Source organism: Castanea sativa, chromosome 4 (assembly GCF_040712315.1).
Source record: "Castanea sativa cultivar Marrone di Chiusa Pesio chromosome 4, ASM4071231v1".
In the NCBI taxonomy this organism is placed as follows: domain Eukaryota; kingdom Viridiplantae; phylum Streptophyta; class Magnoliopsida; order Fagales; family Fagaceae; genus Castanea; species Castanea sativa.
In genome coordinates this window covers 32,756,092-32,780,991 of record NC_134016.1, presented here as the reverse complement: position 1 = coordinate 32,780,991, position 24,900 = coordinate 32,756,092, and the positions used below count along the sequence as shown (strand labels likewise).

The window sequence follows — 24,900 nt, the reverse complement described above, 5'->3', positions numbered from 1 at the left end:
GGTTGAAAATCTAATTGTTGAACGACATGCTTTTTATATTCTTAACACGCATATCAAAGTTCATTAAAACCAGATTTTTTTTACTATTTGATCAATAAACTTATTTTTTTAAGCATAGTTTTAGATCCCAAAAATATGAAATTTAAATATTTGATTGATGAAGTAGATATTGATCTTTGATTTTTTTTTTTTTTTTGAAATTTCGCATGCATGGAGAATATAATAAGAATATACAATTCAATAGTTAAATTTTCAAAATTCACATCCAATAAAAAGATATATGAAGAGTTTGAAGGGTTTTTTTTTTTTTTTTTGGAATTAGTTTAGAGAGAAACTTTTTCATTTTTACTGAATGAGACACAATACATACACATGCCCAATTTTAAACGTTGTGTCTTAATAGGTCCATTCTAGAGAGCAAATTGATCCAAGCCAAACCCAAAAATATACTCTCCTTTCCTTTTAACAGAAAGACCAATGCTACATGTACAATAATTTTAACAACAAATTTCACAGTTATTAAGTTGATAGGTTATTATTGATTCTCACATGAATGCACCACTAGAATTACTTTATTATTTACCATTAACAATAGGTGTTAAATTTATTGTAATTTTGGTTTTCTTTTAGATTTCCCATAAAAGAAAACATGGAAAAGTGAGAGATACCACTATAGTGGTTCAATATGCAAGCTAAAAGTCTAGAGAGAGAGAGAGACCACTAATGACTAATGAGTCAATGTCCAAGCGAAAAGTCTAGAGGCACCCACGTACCTCTCTATGGCCCCAGAGAGCTAAATGTGGATTGAGATAAGTATTGCACTCGCACCGTATGCAATAGCCTTTGTATCATTGAATGTGACTGAGATTGAGAGCTATACAAATTTTTATTTTTTAAAAAAATCTACTTTCAATCTTAATCCTCAAATGGGAAAAAGGTAAAAAATGTTTATAAAAAAAAAAAAAAACTAAAATGCAAAACTCATATTTAAGTTTCTTCAAAATTTATTTTAGTTTTCTAATTTGCTTTCGTCAATTTCAGTCCTCTAAATTTTTTATTTATTTAATTAAGACTTTTTTATCAATTTTTGTTATTTTTTTTTTAAATCAATCATTAATTGAATTTTTTTAATTAAAAAAATTTGAAAAAAAATTTAAAAAATTAAAAAATTAACCACAACATATAATAAAAGTTGATAAAAAAATCATAATTGAATAGACTTGAAAGTTAGAAGAATGAAATAAACAAATATAGAAGCATAAGACTGAAATTAATTTTGGTAATCACAAATGTGGGTCTTGCATTTTAACAAAAAAAAAATTGAAAGAAGTAAAAATTTGTGTGATAAAAATATGAGGAATTGTGCCTCATCTCAAATTCTCAATCCGATAAACATAGCAACTCATTCTGAAATTATCGATGTAATTTTGCCCAAAATTACATGACCCCAATGCCCATCCATTACGGCAAGAGTAAAAAAGTTGGAGTCAGCATCAACTTTGAACTTTCTGTTACCCAAGTCAATCTTGCTATAAATGCTCTTTGTATTTTATTTATGCGCACACAAACTCAGTTGGGTTACAACAACATTAGCCATATCTAGTCTTCCATCTCTGCCACCAAAACTCTTCAATTCCCTTCCAAAAAAAAAACACTCAAATGGGTGTGTTGAAGGCCACTAGTTCGATCAATTGGGAACAGGAATCATACCCAATGCCCAAAGACTTGGTTCTTGTTCCTCTCTTTGCTCTCTTCTTCCCTTCACTTCGACTTTTTCTCGACAGATATGTTTTTGAGGTAAAATTCTTTACCAGTTTTTGTCTCGATGCTTAATTCTTTTTTTTAGTCCAAGGTTCAGTTCGATACTAATTGTTCAGATTTGATCATTTCTACTAGCTGGACGTTATTCTCACCGCCCAATCAGCTCACCCCACGTATCAAATAGTAAACACACGCGCTCACCCACCCTCCTACATGTAGATACTGTAAATTATGCAAACAGAGTACATTGGTCAATATGTGAAGGAATAAGATTCTCTCTATTTTAAAATCCGGTTTGATTTAGTCAATTTTACGGTTCAGATTTTTATGTTCTGGGTCTAATAGTGTAACTGCGGCCACGTCACTTAATACGCGTTTAGATTCGTAAAATTTAATCTGAAGCATGAAATGGATGAAATGAAAAATCTTGAAAATGGAGAAGATCACATCTAGTATTTGCTTTTATGTTAAGAAGAATGAAGATGTAACTTTTTTTATGAATATGTTGGAGAATTGGCTCTACTGTGAGCTCCATTTTGAACTGTTTTGCAGCATTTAGCGGTCATTTTTTAGATAATGATTGTGGTCAATCTAACTAGAAGAATTACTTTTCAATGTTTTCATGTGATCTACCTTACCTTTTATTTTATATGGTATCAATTGCCTGTTATCTTCAAATGAGTGAAATAAAATCTTCGTTACTGTAGAAATTGTAGTGCTACATTTATGTTTAAAGATATGTCAAAAAGTTCTGTATCAAGAATTCATCAAGTACAGCGAAAATGTGCAACTGCAATTATTCTTCATTAGAAAGTAAGGAAAAATGATAGTTTTAAAGTGGTGCAAAGATACTATCATGCCCATTTGGTTGTAAATACAGCCAACCAAGCTGCAAAAACTCCTCTTGTTACAACCACTGTCAGCTCTGACTTGGTTGAACAATTGAAATTTATGGAATGTAAATCTGACCATCTGAGCTTTTCCTGATGGAATGATGATGTTTATATGCATGCTTTGCTGGTGACTATCGTTAATTTGGCAAGGGTCTTTATTATTTTCAGTTGTAGTCAATGGTTCCTTCTAATGTGTGGCATCTAAAGTCCGAAGTTCATTTCCCCTTCAGAAACATTATTGAGTTTCCTTTCTGCACTTTTTTTTTTTCTTTCAAAAAGTCACTTTACAGCCTCTCGTTTATCGGAATTGTTAGCTTAGTTTGAACCAGATGTTTGCTTGTTGCAGAACTTAGCTAGACAATTGATTTTTGGAAAGGGGCACGCCGTATGGGACGTCTCAACACATGATAAGAGGAAGAAAGTCAATAAATTCAAAGAGTCAGCATGGAAATGTGTTTATTTTCTTTCTGCAGAGCTTATGGCTCTTGCTGTCACCTATGATGAGCCCTGGTTCACTAATACCAAATACTTTTGGGTAGGGCCTGGAGATCAGGTCTGGCCAGATCAGAAAATTAAGTAACTTCCCACACTCATCGTACAGGGCATTTATCAATGTCAAAGTCAAGTTGTAGAATTGGCTTAATTTAATGTTTGATCTTTCATGTAATTTTGCTTGATGTTAATTATTTGCATCTCATATGTCTAGGCATTACCACATAATTAATCCCTCTTGCTCTGATTGACAGATTAAAATTGAAGGGATTGTACATGTATTCCGCCGGATTTTATTTATACTCCACCGTTGCTTTGATCTTTTGGGAAACAAGACGTTCAGACTATTTGGTATCCATGGCTCATCATGTAGCAACTGTTATATTAATCACGTTGTCATACATATTTAAGTACGTTTAGAGGGCTTCAGCTTTTAGCTTGATTTTTCATTTTGTTACTTTAAGATGAATAGTGTGCAAATCCTGATTGCATATGAAAAGGAATGATTGATGGCTGTCTGCAAAGCCTCATCTTTGTCTTTTCCTGCTAAAAAGAATCATTAAATGTTGGTCATGCTCTTCAGCTGATGATTCAGCATAGAAACATTTCCTAAATTTAGATTAACAAGACGCACTGTGTCTTCTGTAGCTCATCTACTCTGTTTTTGCCACCTGCAGGTTTGCTCGCGTCGGTTCAATTATTTTAGCTGTCCATGAAGGAAGCGACGTGATTCTGGAAGTTGCAAAGATGTCAAAATATAGTGGCTTTGAGGCGACAGCAAGCATTTGTTTCGTTATTTTCGTTTTATCTTGGACTGTACTCCGCCTTATCTACTACCCATTCTGGATAATTCGGAGCACTAGGTGACTTTTACATTTAGCATGAACCTATATACCAATTCTTATTGAGAGCCTCCTTACGAGTGGTCTTTTGTGGCATGAACAACAAGTTTATATATTGATAAGAAATCATAAATTTGTGTGTATGTGTGGGCACACTACATATACAGATGCATGGTCAAGAGTAAAACCAATTATCATCTTGAGTAACTTAGCACTCTTTTTCCATAAGGAATTTGAGGATCACTCCTCTATTTTTATTTTTCAGGACAAGATGACTCTAAGTGCATTTTTCTTTTAATTTTTAATGGTAGTTCTTTTTTCTTTTTTTTTTCTTTAATTTTATTTTAAGAGAGTCCCCTTGTGTTTTTTCTTATCAGTTCCAACTCTACTTGCTCCTTCAGGTTTCTGCAATGTAAATCTTTCTCCTATGAATTTCAGAGTTGTGCTTCTCTCATCAAAGAATTTATCCATTCTGCATTAAGTTTGATTATAGTTTTAGATGTGGCCTTTTCCTACTAAAATTTCTTAGTGTCACATTAATGAAAAATGCAGTTCATCATCTGTTTGACCGTAGTAAACTACTGTTTCCTTCTCTATGTTTATCCATTCTGAACCTATGAACAACTATACTTTCCCTGCTTTTGATTATTCTCCCTAAAGAGGTTAACTATGTTTCATTTCTCTCTGGCAGCTATGAAGTTCTTTTGACCTTGGACATGGAGAAGCACAAGATAGATGGAACTATATATTATTATTTGTTTAATACTCTTCTGTTCTGCTTACTCATTCTTCATATCTATTGGTGGAAGTTGATGGTTGTAATGCTGGTGAATCAAATTCATGCAAGAGGGCGGATCAGTGATGATGTTAGATCTGGTAAGGGGCATAATTTTGTGGATTTTTTACTTGCACATAGACATGTGCACAAGCATCTACTGTGGGAAAAGAGGGGGGGGGGGGGGGGAGGAACTATAAATGTGCATAAGGATTATTTAATTAAAGACGTGCTATGGGGCAGAATCATTGTCATAATACTTGCATACAGTGTGCTATGTGCATTACACTATATATTATTGTTACCCATATCAATTAAAGAGAGTAATAAAATAAAAATTGAAATAAAAGGAGATAGTAATCTACCTATTTCATTGTATCCATAGCAATAGGTTGATTAGCGATGAGAAAGATTTTTTACACTAATGTTGGTTTTTTTTAAAAAAAAATTGTAGGTTAAAGGGTTTTAGATTTTTGTTTGCTTTTAATCATGTTTTACTTAAAAACCTAGACACACCAAGGTTATAATGGCCTTTTTATTTTAGGCCTAATATGTCATTTGCTGTTCTTTCATGGTTAGTGATTTTCTTTTAAAATCATATTTTGCTCAGAAATTTTATTGAATTAAATTTGAAATTGCCCAAAGTCTTGGAAAAGCTATAATTAAGAATATGCATAACCCTGTTTGCTACTAGTGAATAATACAGCATCATTCTGACCATTGCAGCCCTATGAGTCTATGACAGACCAGTTTGTGTATGGTCATTTTGATTTCAGTATATTGGTTGGTATTATTTTTCAATCTAATACACAATTCCACGAAAGATGTTAGTCATGTCTTCACCATAATATTAGTTAGAGCCGGTATCATATTTCAAAATTGTTTAACTGTCCCAAGAGAAATTGTGCAAGTATTCATTGCATTGAAGTTGCAGTTGTTTTCATATGTTTTCAAAATGACCATCACAAAGCTAGTTGTAATAAGTATGTGATATGGGATAGGAAGAAATATGCTTTATAGCTGTCACCTAAGTTATGCAATCTTGGATTGCTTTGTTTTCTGCAGATTCTGAAAGTGATACTGAACACAATGATTGACAATCAAGAAATATTGAAGAACACCAAGGGCTTTTTGCAATGATAGTTTCCTTGCTTCAGCATGATTTATGCTGCTATTCTTCATGCAGAAATTTACGAATAAGGTGGAAGCTGGTCATTTTAAGCATATATACCTCTCTATACTCCTTTCTCGGTTTCTCCCATCATAACACTAAGATACACTGGGTTTTACTGGTCTGTTATTTCTATAATTTGTGTATGAGGAAGACAAGTTCCCCCCCCCCCCCCCCCCCCTCTTCCTTTCTTTTTTTGGTTACTATCAAGGAAATTCTTTTTCTAGGTTAGCCATTAAGTAAACTGTAAAATTCAACCATCCTACATTCAAAATATTCTTGACAAGCTAAATTACATGGGTTTCAGCTGGCTTACTATTGATAGGAAACTATATAGTATTTTAGACAACATTGATGATGGAAGGGGATTTGAAGCCTGTATATAAGAACTGATTATCGTTTTTAATGTTATCAGGCTGAGAATGTTTTTGTATACGTGTGTCCAGGCCTACTCCTGATGCTGCTATGCGACATGTGATGAGAGTTCTTCAAATGGCCTCATCATGAGCAATTAGTTTGGTCCCTAGCATTCGTGGATGATACTAATTCTAAGGACTAGGTAAATTCAAGTGTGAATAATAAACATATCAAAGGAGAATGCTAAAAATATTATCAATTTAATTACAAAATGCTTACGAATTGAATGAGACACAAGTTTTGCCGCATTCAGCGTCATAGTTCTACTTTTCAAGCTATCTAATGCACATTTTGGACTCACTTGTCAAGAGTTCTTTTTAGGAGCACAAATTTTGTGCCACAACTCTAAAATGGAAGATTGTGTGTGTGAGTGGTTTTCTATCACTTTCACGTTAACTCATCACATTTTTTTCATCACTTACAGTTACCTACATTAGGATTGCGGTACAAAAGTTGCGTTCACAAATTTTCTTGCTCTAAAAGTAGAGCATGGAGAGGCATCGACACAATTTAGCTTAGTTGAGGTCCACCAGGACCACCACATATACATGAGCAAATGAATTGTGAAATTTTCCATGAATATTTTCTACACTTTGGGACTTTCTCTTAAAATTATAGATAGAGCTTTCATCTATTTCTCTAATGCACTGGATGGGACACGATACAAGCACATACCCATTTTTAAACATCGTGTCTTAATATGTGACCTTAGCCAAACCCAAAAATATGTTGCCCTTTCCTTTTAAAAGAAAGAGCAATGCTACAGACACAACATTGTTGAGGTTTGACAACAAATTTCACACATGTTAAGTTAACATGTTATAACTGATTCTCATATGAACTCACCAATAACACTACTTTATTCTTTACTATTAACAACTTTTCACCATGTGTGAAATTTAGTGCAATTTTGGTTTTCCTCTAGACTTTTAATGTAACACTAGTTAGGGCAGCATGTGCAAGGCACATGCTTGCCATGAAATATGAGTAGTGGTTAAGGTTAATTCTAGATTTTTTTTTTATAACAGAACATAAAGATATAAATCATTTGATTTTAAAATATAGAGATTTACATTAATCAAAAGAGACATTAATTTTAAGAATTTTGATAATTATGTCATAAAAAGTTAATTTCATTTGTATAAAAATTTTGATCACACACAAAATTATGGTAGCTATTTAACATATAAATATCTATTTTATTACAATAATTTTTTAGTACGTATTTGCTAAAGGCAATATATCCATTCACTAAAAATTTCTAAGAATGATAACGAATATCATCACCTTTCAACAATAAACAACTTAATTTTGCTAAGAAAAGAAAAAAATAATAAAAGGCATGTGTCATCAAATTTTCCTTTAGATAAATTATAAGTTTCTAAAATTTAAATCTAGAAAATCATTGTTCTTTAGATAACAAATAAAACACCTTATATCATCGTTCAAACTTTCCAAGCATTACTACCATCTAAAACTTAAAATACGTGAAAAAAAATTTTGGGATGTAAAATATAGTGGGAGTATTTTAGACATTACACAATAAAATATTTTAAGAATCATAAGCTTTCATCTGGGTTTAGCTGAGAGAATAACAATATGACATATATGCTCTTTTCCAAATATTAAGAGAAAATTGCTTGATTTTAAAGTTTAAAAAGGAATTGTAAACTACTCCAAACATAAAGGATGAAAAATGTTTTTATTAAGTTTTTGTTTTTGTTTTTTTTTTGTGTGTGTAAAATTATGTGTTTTTACTTAAAATGGTGTGTAAAGAAAAAAATAAGTCAACTTCAAAAAAATTATATGTGAAACATTGAATTTTGACTCAACAAAGTTGACTCAACTAATAAAACATTTCTAAAAACACAATAGAATGACAACATTTTTATAATACTTCTACAATTTTGTTATATTTTATTTTATTTTGACTTGTAAAATATTGATAGGTCAGCAGTTTTGAAAATATTGTAATGACAACAAGATGTCTTAACATTTTCACAAAAGAAATGCTATGTCCACGACATTTTCACAATAAATTATAAGTAGTAGGTTGTCATTGGTGGGAAAAAAAAGTAATTTCATTGGCAAGTTTAAATTAGAACTGTGAGGTTCCGAGGACCCGAGAACCCGAAGACCCGAAGAGAGGAAGGCCTACATACAGTAGGTAAGATGGAGCAAAGGAGTAAGGGAAGTTACCTGAAAATACCTGAAGATGATGTGGCATGGGCATTGCTGACATAAGGGTTACAAATATCCGAAGGTGGTAGGCTAAGTTAGAAAGATGCATTAAATGTCCGGCAACAACCATTCTGGCCGCATTAATTGGAAGATATCAGATCAATCCGTTGCATTAATGTGGATATGACCTGAACAGTGTTGAACGCAAAGCTAGAACTCTGCTCCATTACCGACAGACAGGTGTCAGAAGGAAGAACATAGTAAATTGTGAGGTGTAGGGCCATGATGAAAAGAGCAAATAGTATAAATAAGAGTCGGGGCATTATAGAGAGGGGCTTTTTGTTGTTGAACCCTCTCTACCAAATGTATTGTATGAGGACTTTTAAGTGAATAAAGCAGCAGTAACGTTTTTAAGCTGGTTTTATGAGTTTTTGGTCCTTACAATTGGCGCCGTCTGTGGGAACAACAACAGCGTAGCATATTCCATTTAGAAGTATATGGCGGAGGTGTATTTAGAAGGGGAAGAATCAGTAAGTTCACGAAGCAGAGACGCAGCTGTAAGTCTCCAGCGTGACAAGGGTAAAGGACATACTTCGGGGGTGGTGAAGGAATATGATGGCGGTCAGAGGGCTGAGCAACGATCGTTAACTGAGGGGCATATGTCTCGCGACGATGTATTGCAACAGATGCAATCTGAGATAGCGTACTTACGCAAGCGCGTGGATAGTAAGAAGCGGAGACGTAAGGGTCATGCTAGCTCTTCCAGTGATAGTTCGGAAGCAAACCCAGGAGGAATTCATCCCCCAATGATTGAGCCTACTCGAAGTATGACCCGTGCTAGTGTGTCTTCGGGCGTTGGGGCAAAGCAGCTGAAAGTGACGAGGATGCCCGATACTGATGGACTATATCGCGAGGACGGGAGTGATGCAATGGGTAAAGCCCTGAGACAAATTGCCAAATCCCCTTTTGTGGCAAGGATAAACAGGGCAAAGCTACCTCGTAGGTTTTCCCAACCCATCTTTACTGTGTATAACGGGAGGACTGACCCTGTAGAGCACGTTAGTCATTTTAGTCAGAAGATGGCCGTTTATTCGAATAATGAGGCATTGATGTGTAGAGTTTTTCCCTCCAGTTTGGGGCCCGTGGCTATGAGGTGGTTTGATGCTTTGGCAGAAGGTTCCCTAAGGTCTTTTGAGGAATTGACTAGGGCATTTGGAGCAAGGTTCATAACTTGTACAAGGATTCCAAAACCTTTGGATGCTCTACTGTCTATGTCTATGAGGGAAGGTGAAACACTCAAAACCTATTCTGACCGATACTGGGAAACGTATAATGAAATTGATGGGGATGTGGAGAGTGTAGCTGTGAGAACTTTCAAGGTGGGTCTTCCCACGGAGCATGGGTTAAGGAAGTCTTTGACAATGAAGGCCGCGATAGACATGCGTCAGCTTATGGACCGGATAGATAAATATAAACGGGTAGAAGAGGATCAGATGCAAAGCAAAGGCAAAATGAAAGGGTATCTAGAGAGGAAGGATCTTCGGGTAGGGGGGTTTCAAGGTATTCGGCCCAAGCGAGACTTTACAAGCCATCCGAGGACCGCCGAGTCTCCTCTAGTTAACTCACTATTTAAGGAACCTGTACATCACATACTGGAGAAAATTCAGCATGAGCCATATTTTAGGCCACCAAACAAAATGAGTGGAGATGCATCCATGAGGAATCAAAACCTCCACTGCCATTACCACCAGGATAAGGGACATACCACGGAGAAGTGCCAGGCGTTGCGTGACCATTTAAATCAATTGATTAGGGCCGGGAAGATCAATCACTTATTGGCAAAGCCAAATGGGAATCAGGAACAACTAGATACTCGGAAATTTTGGGGTCAGGCCCCTCAACCATCTTTAGGCACTATTAACGTCATCTTGACCCAGCCGAGAGGAGACTTTGGGAAACCTTCTCGGGTCATGACCGTTCAAAACAAGCGTGGGAATGAGGACGTGGAAGAGAGTCATCAAACAAATAAAAGACTCAGATCCTCGGTGACGCTTACTTTGGGTTTTTCTGATAAGGATAAAGAGGGAACGTTTCAACCCCACGATGATGCCTTGGTCGTCACAGTTCGTATCGGGGGATTTGATGTGAAATGAGTCTTGGTGGACGATGGAAGTGGTGCCGAGATTATGTATCCGGACCTATTCAATGGATTAAAGTTGAAAGAGGAGGACTTGGAAAAATACGACCATCCCTTGGTCGGTTTTGATGGAAACCAGGTGATCCCACGAGGAATGATTAGGCTGCCCGTGCAAGTGGAGGGTTCCGAAGTACAGGTAAACTTCATAGTTGTTATGGCATATTCTCCATACACGGCCATTTTGGCTAGACCGTGGTTGCATGCAATGGAGGCAGTTTCATCAACTTTACACGTGATGGTGAAGTACCCTACTGGGGGAAGCGTGGGAGTGTTACATGGCAGTCAAACGGTGGCTAGGCAATGTCTAATGTCTGCCACTATTCGCACAGGCCGAGATTCGTTGGAAGGGGAAGTTCCTGAGACATCATAGCAATTAAAGGAGGCTGCTCGGGAAGTCGGCCTAGTTGAGGATGAAGGATCTGCCGAGAAGCTAACCAAGGTAATTATTGGGGAAGATAAAGAGAAGTATTTTCAAGTCGGATCCAAGCTGCCGACACAAGAAAGAGAAGAGTTGATTCGATTCTTGCGAGATAATATTGATGTTTTTGCATGGACGACTTATGATGTACCAGGAATTAATCTAGAGGTTATCTGCCACCATTTGAATATTAACCCTCATGCGACGCCTAGACAGCAGCCTCCTCGGCGAGCATCTCAAGAGCACGCCGAGGCAGTTAAAGAGGAGGTTGGTAAGCTAAAGCAAGCCGGTGCGATCAAGGAGATCTTCTATCCTGAATGGCTGGCCAATACTGTCGTAGTAAAAAAGAAGAATGGGAAATGGAGAGTCTGTATTGACTTTACAGATCTGAATAGGGCATGTCCCAAGGATCCTTTCCCTATTCCTAGAATTGACCAATTGGTGGATGCAACTGTGGGGCACCCCCGAATGAGCTTCTTGGATGCGTTCCAAGGGTATCATCAAATCCCGTTGTCACTGAATGATCAGGAGAAGACGGCTTTTCGTGCCCCGAATGGTAACTACCATTACCGAGTAATGCCCTTTGGTCTAAAGAATGCAGGGTCCACTTATCAACGAATGGTGACCAGAATGTTTGATGCGCAGTTGGGACGTAACATGGAAGCTTATATCGATGATATGGTAATCAAAAGTAAGAAGACAGAAGACCATTTGACAGATTTGCAGGAGACCTTCTCGGTGTTAAGAAAGTATAAGTTACGCTTGAATGCATCAAAGTGTTCTTTCAAAGTGGGCTCGGGAAAATTTTTGGGGTACATGATTACTCATCGGGGCATTGAAGTTAATCCTGACCAAATTAAGGCTGTCTTAGGATTGCATCCCCCTCGGAACCCGAAAGAGGTGCAGAAGTTAGCTGGCATGATTGCAGCCTTGAACGAGTTCATTTCATGGTCCGCGAACGGGTGCCGCCCATTTTATCGCCTTTTGTACAGGTGGAAAGATTTCCAGTGGTCTAACGAATGCAATTTGGCTTTTGAGGATTTAAAGCAATACCTATCTAGACCACCGATATTATCAACGCCCGAGAAGGAAGAAGTGCTATATGCTTATCTAGCCGTTACAAATCACTCCGTAAGTCTTGTCTTAATACGGAATGATGACGGGGTCCAGAAACCAATATACTATGTCAGCAAGTCCTTGCAAGAAGTTGAACAGCGATACCTACTGCTGGAAAAAGCGCTTCTAGCCGTGGTGCACGCAACAAGGAAATTGCCTCATTACTTCCAAGCTCACACCGTGGTAATACTCACTCAGTTGCCTCTACAATCTCTCACGCGGAAGTCAGATTATACGGGTCGTGTAGCAAAGTGGGGAACCAAGCTGGGAGCTTATGATATCAAGTATATGCCCCGGACAGCTATCAAAGGGCAAATCCTTGCCGACTTCGTAGCCGAGTTCACGGACGGTCAGGCTCACCCCGAAGATGCCGTGATGACAATAATGTCCATTGGAACGGCAAATATCACTCCATGGGAAGTCTACACGGATGGGGCATCAAATCGAAAGGGAGCCGGGGTTGGAGTTGTGTTAATATCCCCCGAGAAACTAGTCATTGAAAAGTCGTTGAGGTTGGGATTCCCAGCAACTAATAATGAAGCCGAGTACGAGGCGCTCTTAGTGGGCTCCCAGATGGTTAGGCATTTGGGAGGAAAAGTGGTGAGGGTGTTCTGTGATTCCCGATTGGTGGTCGGGCAAGTTAATGGAGAGTTTGAGGCAAAAGATGAGCGGATGAAAAGCTATTTGAAACGAGTCCAGGGGGTGTTGGGTTTGTTTGACAGTTTCAAGATACAGCAAGTCCCAAGGGGACATAATTCTCATGCTGATTCATTAGCAATGTTAGCCACTTCGCTTGGATCGAAGTTACCACGTATGGTTATGGTGGAGGATTTGTTGTCCTCTAGCTTGACAAGCATCCCGGCAGTACGGGTTCACAGCATTCATGTAGGCCCAAGCTGGATGGACCCAATTATAGCTTTCTTACTGCACGGAATACTACCTGAAGATGGAAAAATGGTCGAGACGATACGAAGAAGCGCACCCCGTTACTGGCTATCGGAGGAGCAAAAACTTTATAGGCATTCCTATGCAGGTCCGTACCTCCTTTGCGTACATCCTGAAGCCGTGGAACCTTTGCTGGAAGAATTGCATGAGGGTGTGTGTGGGAGCCACACTGGAGGAAGATCATTAGCTCATAGAGCCATGACCCAAGGGTATTGGTGGCCAAGCATGCAGAGAACCTCTCAAGAATATACCAAGAAGTGTGATCAATGTCAAAGGTTTGCGCCCAATGTACAACAACCAGGAGGTAACTTAAATCCGTTGTCCAGCCCATGGCCCTTTGCTAAGTGGGGTTTAGATATCGTCGGGCCGTTTCCTCGGGCAACGGGTAATAGGAGATGGCTCATCGTCGGCACGGATTACTTCACGAAGTGGATGGAGGCCGAGCCGTTAGCCAACATTAGGGATGTGGATGCAAAAAGATTCATCTGGAAAAATATCATAACTCGCTTCGGGGTCCCACACACCTTGATATCTGATAATGGTCTTCAATTTGATAGCAAGGTTTTCCGGCGGTACTGCGCAGAAATGGGAATAAGAAATGGATATTCCACACCGTACTATCCCCAAGGAAATGGACAGGCCGAAGTAACAAATAAAGTCATCTTGGCAGGTTTGAAGAAACAATTGGATGACTCTAAGGGAGGCTGGGTAGAAGAATTACCTCATGTATTATGGGCTTATCGCACTACACCCCGAAGATCAACAGGCGAGACCCCCTTTTCAATGACGTATGGAATGGAAGCTATAATACCATTAGAGTCAGGTTTTCCCACCCTGAAGTCCGACCAGTATGACGAAGCGAGCAATCATGATCTAATGAATGATTGTTTGAATACTATCGAGGAAAGTAGAGAAATAGCCAATGTGAAGATGGGCAACTATCAGCAGAAGCTCAAGCAGACATATGACAAGGGAGTTAGGACCAGGCCCTTGGTACCAGGAGATTTGGTATTAAGAAAGGTTGTGGAGGTAGCAAAGAATCCCGCATGGGGAAATTTGGGCCCTAACTGGGAGGGACCATATAGAATTACCTCAGTGGCAGGCGTAGGGGCTTATCGTTTAGAGGATCTGGATGGAAGGGTGATTCCTCGCCCTTGGAATGTAAATAACTTACGACGATATTATTATTAAGAAAAGAATCTCCTTTTGTGTGAGGCTTCTGTTCGTTTCAATTCTGTATCGGCAAAAAGCATAAGTATTAAACTGACCTTAGTGCTTGTTCGGCTCCTCAGGCCACAAGTCTAAGAGAAATTAATCACTTGCAAAAGCATAAGTGTTAAACTGACCTTAGTGCTTGTTCGGCTCCTCGGGCCACAAGTCTAAGAGAAATTAATCACTTGCAAAAGCATAAGTGTTAAACTGACCTTAGTGCTTGTTCGGCTCCTCGGGCCACAAGCCTAAGAGAAATTAATCACTTGCAAAAAACCTAAGTGTTAAACTGACCTTAGTGCTTGTTCGGCGCCTCGGGCCACAAGCCTAAGAGAAATTAATCACTTGCAAAAAACCTAAGTGTTAAACTGACCTTAGTGCTTGTTCGGCGCCTCGGGCCACAAGCCTAAGAGAAATTAATCACTTGCAAAAAACCTAAGTGTTAAACTGACCTTAGTGCTTGTTCGGCTCCTCGGGCCACAAGTCTAAGAGAAATTAATCACTTGCAAAAGCATAAGTGTTAAACTGACCTTAGTGCTTGTTCGGCTCCTCGAGCCACAAGTCTAAGAGAAATTAATCATTTGCAAAAACCTAAGTGTTAAACTGACCTTAGTGCTTGTTCGGCGCCTCGGGCCACAAGCCTAAGAGAAATTAATCACTTGCAAAAAACCTAAGTGTTAAACTGACCTTAGTGCTTGTTCGGCTCCTCGGGCCACAAGTCTAAGAGAAATTAATCACTTGCAAAAGCATAAGTGTTAAACTGACCTTAGTGCTTGTTCGGCTCCTCGGGCCACAAGTCTAAGAGAAATTAATCATTTGCAAAAACCTAAGTGTTAAAATGACCTTAGTGCTTGTTCGGCTCTTCGGGCCACAAGTCTAAGAAAAATTAACCACTTGCAAACCATTACACAGGAATTGTAAGTCCAACAAGATCACGGCTAAAGAATCTCAAACATCTAAAGCAGTGGCATAAATAAATCATTAAGTCTCGTTGCTTGTTATCATATAGGATTTTATGCCTTCTCTCAAACGTCAAAAGGTTGAGTAATGAAGTTATGGAACTTAGGTTAAGCTTTTCGCGTTTCTTAAAAATCACAAGTACAACGAACAAGTTAAAGTAGTATTATGATCTTTTTTAGTAAGCTTCTGAATGCGTATAAAGTAACAGTTGCAGGGTAGCACATTGAAATTAGACTTGTGTATGAAACAATAGAAAAGGACTAAACATTAATCTCTTAACAAATATCCGTTACAAAATTGGGGCAATTATGTAACCCCTTACATCCGATAAAAAAAGAAAAAAAACAGCAAAAAGAAGAAGGAAACAACTATGATAGAATGATTAGGCAACAGGCTGCTTGTCCTTCCTTTTCTCTGGTTCTTTATCTTTTTTCTTCTTTTTTGGCTCTTCAGCCACATCACCCTCAACTACTCCTTCCACAGACTGAGTTGGGGGAGAATGGCCTTTGGAGGCTGCTGCATCAGAAGGATCAGGAACAGGAACAGGCGCAGCTGTTTCACTTGGTGGCATGGGAGGATCAGGAGCAAGCCATAATGCCGAAGGATAGTAAACACTATCTGGAGCTCGAAGTTCAGCATCGGCAGCCACCCCAGCAGCGTCCAAGGCATGACCCCAGACCTCCAAGCAAAACGCCCTGGCAACACCTTTGAGTTGGGCGGCCAAGCTATCCGAAGCCTTTTTCATGCCTGCATCATATGCTGCTTGTTCCGCTACGGCCTGTTCCTGCTCCTTGGCGGCCAGTTTGTCTTGAGCTTGCTTAAGCTCAACGACAGTAAGAGCAAGTCTGCTTTGAGCTTGTTTTTGAGCCTCAAGAGCAAGGTTTGCTTGAGACTCGTAGCTATTCAGGGCCGACTCAGCATTCTTGTGAGCCTTCTCTACCTCAGACAGGTGGGTGAGGGTCTCTTTCAAGTTCAGCTCAGCTTCTTTTTGTGCCCTCACTGACGCCTTGGCATTCTGATCAGCTTTTCGGGCAAGATCCAGTGAGTGATCTACCCATTCCTCAGCCATGAATGAAGCTTGGACCGCCTATGATATATTCGAGTAAAAAAGAGTTAGTCATAATAAAGGGTTAAATTCATGTATAACATGTGCAAAGGTTTGAAAAAATACCTTGGCTAAGTCCTGCTTCAAAGACAAGAAAACCTCCCTCTTACGGAAGGATCTTAATTCTGCCATATCCTCTGGAAGGCATAGAGCCTTCTCTAGACACTCGGCCACCAGGCTCGAGCTTCCCTTCTTCGGGTCTCTCAGGTTCGCGTCATCCATAACAGGGCTGCCCGAACTGAGAGTAAAGTTGGGTCGCCAAGCTGACGCCTTCTTTGTAGGCTCACTACTGGGGTCCTTAGAGGAACCAGTAGGAGCAACCTTCTTGGAAAGGGCTTTCGTAGCCCTGGCATCTTTAATGGAAGGGTCGAGATTCTCCCCTTCTTCAATTTCTATCACGTGCTTGCTGCTCTGGCCCCTTTTCCGTTTCTTGTCCATCACCTCCGAGGAAAGTGCACGGGAAGTAACTGGAGTGATCGGACGAGGAGGAACCGGAACCGCCGGTGAAGAGTCGCCCGCATGCGCCTGCAGCAAGGCCAACAAGTCGGGCTCCTTCTCTTGAAAACCCATTTCTCTGGTTGACAGATTGGAGCTGGACGGAGCGTCTGGACGGTAGAACACCTCGAAGTCCTTCTCGGTCACCTCGGAAGGATTTGGCTCGGGCGTATCAACTCTTTCCTCGGCTACAAGATTAGTGGCCTGGTCCAAGGGGGCATAAACTAACTGGGCTGCAAGGGGGGCTGGGAGCTGTGCGTCTTGAGTTCCTGAAGGAGGAGGTGCGAGCAATAAAAACCCAGGGGCCGCAACGTCAATCCGAGCTAAGCGTAGGTCTCTTGCTCTGATTACGTTCTTCGGGCTTTGGAAGCGTTTAGTAGATGGTGTGTACCCGAGGATAATGTGGGCTGCTCGAAGTTGTCCGTCCCGGTGTACAAATATCTCTAACCGAAGAATCCGGTTTAGATCAGCTCGATTTACAGTAGACAAATTCGGAGCAGTATGGAAATCGTCTACAATAAGAAACGAAATGGTTAGAATGAATAAGTTAAGCAAAGCAGAACATATGAAAATTTTGGTCATTCCTAAGTGCCAGGTCAGTCTTCGGGAGTACTACCTGGCGTCCCTTCTCGGGTTGGGCAGTGTAAGCCATCATGCCAGTTGCCCGAGACGACAAGGTAGTCTTCGTCCATCCCTTTACTTGAATCGGGTAAGCAGGAGATCAACCTAACGGAAGGAAATCTACATTTCATGTAGTATTTAGTCCTATCCCCTTTTTGGCAGTTGTACACCCAGTTTACATCTTGCCATGTCAAATTGGTCCCCATTTTTTGGTTAAGCGCGTCTACGCATCCTAAGATTCTAAGGACGTTTGGGGAACATTGTGAGGGGGTAAGCCTGTAGTTTATTAAAAAGTCTCTGGTTACCATACCCATAGGAATTTCCATGCCCCCCTCGATGAACGCAATCATGGGAATTAAAACGGACTCAGGGGGGCGAGGTGCGAGTGGAATTTCTTCTTCCTCACAATACGTGATGGTTACGTCATCAGGGATCCTATACCGGTTTTTAAAGGCAGCCTTTGCCTCATCCGTGTTTACTAGTTTAGCGTACCTACCCATTAATCCCCGCGGTAAGAAAAGAGAAGCAAGCAAGTAGAGAGAAACGAAAGGAAAAGGAACACACCTCTGAAGATCGCTTAAAGATGATCCTCGGGAGCTCACTCTTCTTTCAATCCTTCAAAGTGCCAAAATGAACCACATCCAGCCAAAGGGTGTGCTTTTATAGGGGAGGGGTAAAAGAAATAAGAGCGGTAACTTTCCCGCTCATAATTGAAAGCGGGATCTGGACCGTATATTACTCATCCAGCCGTAGAACGTGCGTGGTAAAAAGAAACGCCAGGTTCCATAAATGCTCCATCGTGGGATACGAGGCGCCAGGCGCGGGTCATGGGGCAGCGAAGAGACGGCTATACGTGTGAAAACAAAGGGAAGGTCAGAAGCGTGTGTAAGGTGTTAAAACTTAGTTATTAACTAGTCATTAATAACTCAAGTGTTAAAGGGGCTATTGTGAGGTTCCGAGGACCCAAGAACCCGAAGACCCGAAGAGAGGAAGGCCGACATACAGTAGGTAAGATGGAGCAAAGGAGTAAGAGAAGTTACCTAAAAATACCCGAAGATGATGTGGCATGGGCATTGCTGACATAAGGGTTACAAATATCCGAAGGTGGTAGGCTAAGTTAGAAAGATGCATTAAATGCCCGGCAACAACCATTCTGGCCGCATTAATTGGAAGATATCAGATCAATCCGTTGCATTAATGTGGATATGACCTGAACAGTGTTGAACGCAAAGCTAGAACTCTGCTCCATTACCGACAGACAGGTGTCAGAAGGAAAAACATAGTAGATTGTGAGGTGTAGAGCCATGATGAAAAGAGCAAATAGTATAAATAGGAGTCGGGGCATTATAGAGAGAGGCTTTTTGTTGTTGAACCCTCTCTACCAAATGTATTGTACGAGGACTTTTAAGTGAATAAAGCAGCAGTAACGTTTTTAAGCTGGTTTTATGAGTTTTTGGTCCTTACAAGAACCAATAGCAATTTACCACCTATGATTTGTTATGAAAGTGTTGTGAAAAAGTTGTGAGTGCGACACTTCATTTTTCACAATACCTTTATTTTTAATTGTGGTTGGTTCTAGTATAATATTTTATTATTTTAATTTAACCTATATGAAATTAACACTTCAACAATTGTGAAAATATTATGCCAATTTGTTATGATAATACTTTATTAGTTTGTGAAACATTGCGAATTTAACAAACCAAAAATAATATAACAAATTGCTGTAGCTTTACACATTTTTTAAAAAAAATGGCCAGTAAAACAGTACAAATTGAACAAACAAAAAATACTGTAGCGAAGTTACTGTAGCTTTAAAGCATTCATTCTTTTAATATGGACTAGCTTGGGAGGCACATGTTGCCTCTTGAGTGAGAAAATTAGATAGAGCATTTGATCTGTTAATCTAATTTGTATACGAATTTTGATTACATAAAGTCAGGGTAGCTATTTCACATATTAATATCTATTATAATAATTTCTTAGTACCTAATTAATAAAGACAACATCCATTCACTGAAAACTTTTAAAAATAACAACGAATATTATTATCTTCTAACAATAGGTAACTGAGTTTTGCTAAAACATTGTCACAATATTTAATTTTTTGCAATGAATGATGTTGTAGGGGCCGAGGACCAAGGAAGACTATGAACAGTGCGACCTTCATCAACTCCTACGTGAATCGCCTGAGAACTTGAGGTCACGCCCTTGCTTGAGGCAAGGAGGAGAAAGTGCAAAGTATCTCATAAGGTGCCCGAGTGGAAGAGGTGGACTTCTCAAAGAGGGTTTAGGCAGATATGATACGTTTCCTGCAAAAGCTAATTCCCTTCATCTGCATTGAATGACTGGCAACAATTTTATTAGCTGCATTAATGAGGAAATAACACTTGAACAGTGGATTCACAACTAAGCAGCTCTTTTTACCACCTTCAGCAAAAATTTGACAGGACAAGTGTCCTAAGGAAAACCTCTGGGGTTACAGGTGGAGAATTAAGATGCAAAGAAGAAAGGAGTATATAAAAGAGGAAATCTACCAGTTGAAGGGGGACACAGAAAAAGAAGGAGATTAGAACAAAGAAACAAGAGAGAGAGAGAAGAGAAAAAATGCTAGTTTAGATCTTTGTATAAGATCTGCTCTTCGGCATAATCCGAGGAGAGCATTAATACTAAGAGCACTTCTATTCCAATTCTTCCCCTTTTCATTTGAATCCTCCGTCCCAGGCCAAGGCTTAATTGATCCATCACCATACTAGTTTGTCCACTCTCTACATAAATCTTATCTATTTGGGCTTAATTTTGAGGAACGGGCCTCATTATTCTAAGTGGACTTAGGCCTTAAATTTTTGCGCCTTTACAGATGTCATGTGTTATACAAGTGAAGCTCTTCATCCAATACTTGCAATCATCCACAACGAAAATTTTGTTATATATTCGTACTTCCTTCTTTATCTTTACATTTTATGAGTCTAGATGTGATGTTTAGCTTAGTTTACTATGAACACCCATTTTAAGTGAGAAAAGAAATTTAAAAAAAAAAAAGATAACAAAAGATAGTGTCATTGAATTTTTCATTAGCAAAAATCATATGACTAGAAGATTTAAATTTAAAAAATCAATATTCTTTAGGTAACAAATAAAACACCATATGTCACAATTCCAACTTTCCAAACATTACTACCATCTAAAACTTAAAATACGCGAAGAAAATTTTTGGGATATTAAAATTTATTAGGTGTATATATTTTAGACATTATATAATGAAATATTTTATGAGTCATAAGATTTCAATAGGGCTTAACTAAGATAGTGAAGTATGAGGTATTTGCTCATTTTCAAAATATTAATGGGGAAATTGCTTGATTTTAAAGTGTAGGGGGAATTGTGAACTATCCCAAACGTAAAAGAAGGAAAGTGTTTTTTTTTTTCCCAAGTTGTTTCTTTTTTGTGTAAAACTATATGTTTTTTTTATAATTAAAACGGTGTGTTAAAAAAAGAAGAACCAAAAATACAAAAAATAAACCCAAGAAAATTTTGTGTGAATAGTGAATTTTAGCTCAATAAAATTGACCAAAAAAAAAATCTAGAAATACAACAAAATGCCAGAACATTTTCACAATACCTTATGATATTTTATTATTTTATTTTGACTTATAAGGAACTGACACCTCAAAAATTAAGAAAATATTGTGAAGATTTGTTGTGTCAATATTTTATTATTTTAAAATTTAAAAAAATATTGTGCCAGCTTGTATCTATACTATTAATAACAGGTTGGGTTTTTGATATTTTGGGTACTAAAATACCTCACAAAAATTCTTAAACTCTCTAAAACACTCCTATCTTTTAGTTAAATAATTATAAGTTAAAAAACACGAATGGGTTAAAAGAGTAATTTATTATTCTTAAGTTTTAGGCTTTTTCCTTTATTTTCTCCATTCAGCCTAAAACTTAAGACATTAGCTCTATCTCATTGTTAAACATTATTCCATGGTACATTACCTCTTTCTTTAACACACAGTTATTTATATATCATTTTTAAATATTATAACACTAAACCAAAAACAACAAATAAAAAAGAGCATTATTGCATGCGCAAAGTGCGTGTAATGAGTCTAGTGTATATATCTAAAGCAAAGTCCAAGCTTCAAACTAAACTCGGCGTTAAAAAAAAAAAAAAAAAAAGTGTCAAACGGTGAGTTTTGCTTTAGTGAATTGAATAAACCAAAAAGGTACTGTGGATAAGTCATTGGAGATTAAAAAAAAAATCACTAAAATGGGTCAATATCCAAGGGAAAAGTTGAGAGAGAGAGAGAGAGAGATCACTAATGTGTACAAATCCAAGTGAAAAGTCTAGATACTTTTTTTTTGGTAAAAAAAAAGGGTAAAGGGGGGCGACTAGTGTAAATTCTCTACTTTGATATGACCATAGTAACACCCTACTGGCTCCTGGGCGAGATCCCATACTCCTGATCTATAAGAAGCTCACTGGTTATTTTTTGGATCGTTTGGAATGTAGATAAGATATAAAGAGCACTAACACACAACTAGCTGTTGAGGCTCGAAGCTAAGTTCTAAAACTTATTAGCCTAGTATCTTAACAACTAGACCACCCAAATGATGGTGAAAAGTCTAGAGACACCCGCATACTCCTCTTACTTTCAATTGTGACGGCCTAGGGAGCTAAATGTGAATTAAGATAAGTATTGCACTGGCATTATGTGCAATAGCCTTTCATAATTGAGATTGTGAGTAAAAAAAAAAAAAGCTACATTCAATCTCAATTTTTGAATTTAAAAAAAAAAGTAAAAAATGCTTAAAAGTATTATAAAAAAAAAAAAAAGTAAAAATTTGTGTGAGAAAAAAAGAACAGAAAAAGGAATTGTGCCTAATGTCAATCCAACATAGCAACTCACTCTGAAATTACAGAGCAATGCTGGTGCCACAAGTTGTGGCATAACTTGCCCATGTGGCAAGTTGTGATTGGTGGAGGGGTGTCCCCACATGGACCCACCATCACTCCTCCACCAATCACAACTCACCATATGGGCGAGTTGTTGCACCATAATTATCTAAAATTACATGAACCAATGCCCATCCAATAGAGTCTTTTGGCTCAATATTGTAAAAATTAGAGTTTATTGAAGTGCCGAAATTCAATTGTTATTTTGGTTGTTAGTTTCTTTTTTTTCGATAGTTTTCCGTTTGGTTAGCTTCTTCATAGTTTATTTGTCATATGGGCGAGTAGTGACACCAGAATTATCCGAAATTACATGAACCAATGCCCATCCAATAGACTCTTTTGGCTCAATATTGTAAAAATTAGGGTTTATTGGACTGCCGAATTTCAATTGTTATTTTGGTTGTTAGTTTCTTTTTTTCGTTAGTTTTCCATTTGGTTAGCTTCTTCATAGTTTATTTTTATTTAAAACAAAAGATAGGAGCAACCCAGGAGGATTGAACCCTTGAGGAAGGGTTATTCCACTTAAGAATCCATGTGGAAACTAAATTAATTTATTCTAAAACTGGTAGATATTTTAAGTTTTCAAAAACACAAAAAAAAAAAAAAAACACATACACACATTTTTTTTTTATATATACTTTCCAAAAATTGATAGTTATGATAACTAGAATGGTAAATTCAAATTATAGTTCATCCACGCTGATCTCAAAATTAATTAATATTAACTAAATAAAAAATAACAATTTTTAAAAAAACTAGTGACCTTAATTAAAAATGAAAAAGTTTAGCTACAACCTTACTCAACAAATTTTTATTGGATATGAATTTTGACAAATCTATCAATGGATTACATCTTCTTTTTATATCCTCAATACTTGCAAAAATTTTAGAAAATTAAAGTTCAAAAGCTATATCATCAATAAATTGTTTGGATACCGCTTATTGCTAAAAACTGAAAACTAAAAACTAAAAATACTGTAGCAAAACAATTTTTAAATGTGTGAATAATGCCGAGGATTCAAATTTGGTTTTTGGATGATGTAATTTAAGCATACAAAAATGCAAACGCGCGTCTCTGTACAATCCACCCCACTTGCATTTGATTGAAGTTAGGTCCATCTGCTGCTTCAACTGCTACTGAAGCCGAACTATATTGGTGAGGTCCAACTTGAGGATTATATACACTAATACTTGCTATATTTGAATGACACATTTTGTCTGGCGTTGTTTTTATAAGCATCCCTGCAAACTATGAGGATAAATTCCATCCAAGGTTAAAGGACACTCAAATTGTATTTACCAAAACAAAAATGAATAGGGAAATAAAAAAATGCACTACTAATATTAAACAAAGAAAGCCATAAATCACTTACTCCCAAACCACCATTCGATTGAAGCGGAGAAAATTGAGGCTTATTTAAATTTGAAACATTCTCTGGTATGTCATTGTGTGTGACCCTCACAATCGGGATAGTGCCTTGTGGACACTCCTTATCTAACTCAATCTTTGCATAACGAAAACTAGGCGGCAGCTTCTTGGAATGTATTTGGGCTAATATTTCTCTTACTTTATTGCTAGGTCTCATCTTTTCAATATTTTCTATAATATTGAAAATATCGTTTTTCTTTTAAAGTCAAGACACTTTTAAAGAACACCATTTTTTCTTTTAAAGTTAAGACACTGTTATCAGGCTTTACTTCTTTTTAATTAAATTTTTTGTCTGTATGCTCCTTTATGACACATATGTTATGGAGCAATGTTTTCCAACAAAGGGAAAAAGAGAATTAGATATGGAATTTCCACAAGTCCGAAGAGGGTTCATTTGACTGCAGTCAAGTGCCATATCGTTTACACTTCTAAATGATATGGCACTAAATTCACCTTAGATTTGGAATTGAATCATAGAAGAAATTATATCAACTTATAGAAGTCCCACAATGCTTGCTTGTTAGAAACAAGGTGCATGGCTGAGCCATCACTGAAATGAAATCTTAGGGCAAGTTTAGTAAACTAAATGAAGATTAAATTAGGAACATTAATCTTTTTTTTTTTTTGAGAATAAAGTGTCAACAATAAATTATTGTCAATATGGAAATATTCTCTACAACCAAAGAACACCATTCAATTCCAATTTGTTTTTTGAGAAGAAAGTGTCAACATTAAAATCTTACAATATTTTCTATTCCCAAAAATAATATATCAAAAATCAAATTAGGAATATTTTTCTCAAAAAAAAAATTAGGAATATTAATCATGAAAACCAAAAACCAAACTTTACTGCTATTTTTTAATCTTTCTTGTTTCATCCATTTAAAAAATGCAAATCGCATCTCTGTAC

At 37.7% G+C, this 24,900-nt stretch overlaps 3 protein-coding genes across 3 annotated transcripts; all 3 read left to right on the top strand.

Annotated features, from left to right (window-relative positions):
- The first annotated feature begins 1,558 nt into the window (after positions 1-1,558).
- LOC142631685 (ASC1-like protein) lies at positions 1,559-6,226 on the top strand. The gene is made up of 6 exons (XM_075805929.1): positions 1,559-1,797; positions 3,001-3,230; positions 3,401-3,556; positions 3,824-4,009; positions 4,680-4,864; positions 5,829-6,226. Exons 1-6 carry the CDS (start codon positions 1,660-1,662, stop codon positions 5,858-5,860), a joined length of 927 nt encoding a protein of 308 aa, XP_075662044.1. The 5' UTR covers positions 1,559-1,659; the 3' UTR covers positions 5,861-6,226.
- A 4,492-nt stretch (positions 6,227-10,718) lies between these two features.
- On the top strand, positions 10,719-11,099 carry LOC142632737 (uncharacterized). The gene has a single exon (XM_075807086.1). It carries the CDS (start codon positions 10,719-10,721, stop codon positions 11,097-11,099), a length of 381 nt encoding a protein of 126 aa, XP_075663201.1.
- A 1,452-nt stretch (positions 11,100-12,551) lies between these two features.
- On the top strand, positions 12,552-13,803 carry LOC142632736 (uncharacterized). The gene is made up of 2 exons (XM_075807085.1): positions 12,552-13,359; positions 13,766-13,803. The coding sequence occupies exons 1-2, from the start codon at positions 12,552-12,554 to the stop codon at positions 13,801-13,803; spliced, it is 846 nt and encodes a 281-aa protein (XP_075663200.1).
- The last annotated feature ends 11,097 nt before the right edge of the window (positions 13,804-24,900 follow it).

Coding starts and splice junctions, on each gene's coding strand:
- LOC142631685 (XM_075805929.1), top strand. CDS start 1,660: ATGGGTGTGTTGAAGGCCACTAGTTCGATCAATTGGGAACAGGAATCA. Junction 1,798..3,000: donor TCGACAGATATGTTTTTGAG/GTAAAATTCTTT, acceptor TGCTTGTTGCAG/AACTTAGCTAGACAATTGAT. Junction 4,865..5,828: donor CAGTGATGATGTTAGATCTG/GTAAGGGGCATA, acceptor TGTTTTCTGCAG/ATTCTGAAAGTGATACTGAA.
- LOC142632737 (XM_075807086.1), top strand. CDS start 10,719: ATGTATCCGGACCTATTCAATGGATTAAAGTTGAAAGAGGAGGACTTG.
- LOC142632736 (XM_075807085.1), top strand. CDS start 12,552: ATGCCCCGGACAGCTATCAAAGGGCAAATCCTTGCCGACTTCGTAGCC. Junction 13,360..13,765: donor GCTGGAAGAATTGCATGAGG/GTGTGTGTGGGA, acceptor TCAATTTGATAG/CAAGGTTTTCCGGCGGTACT.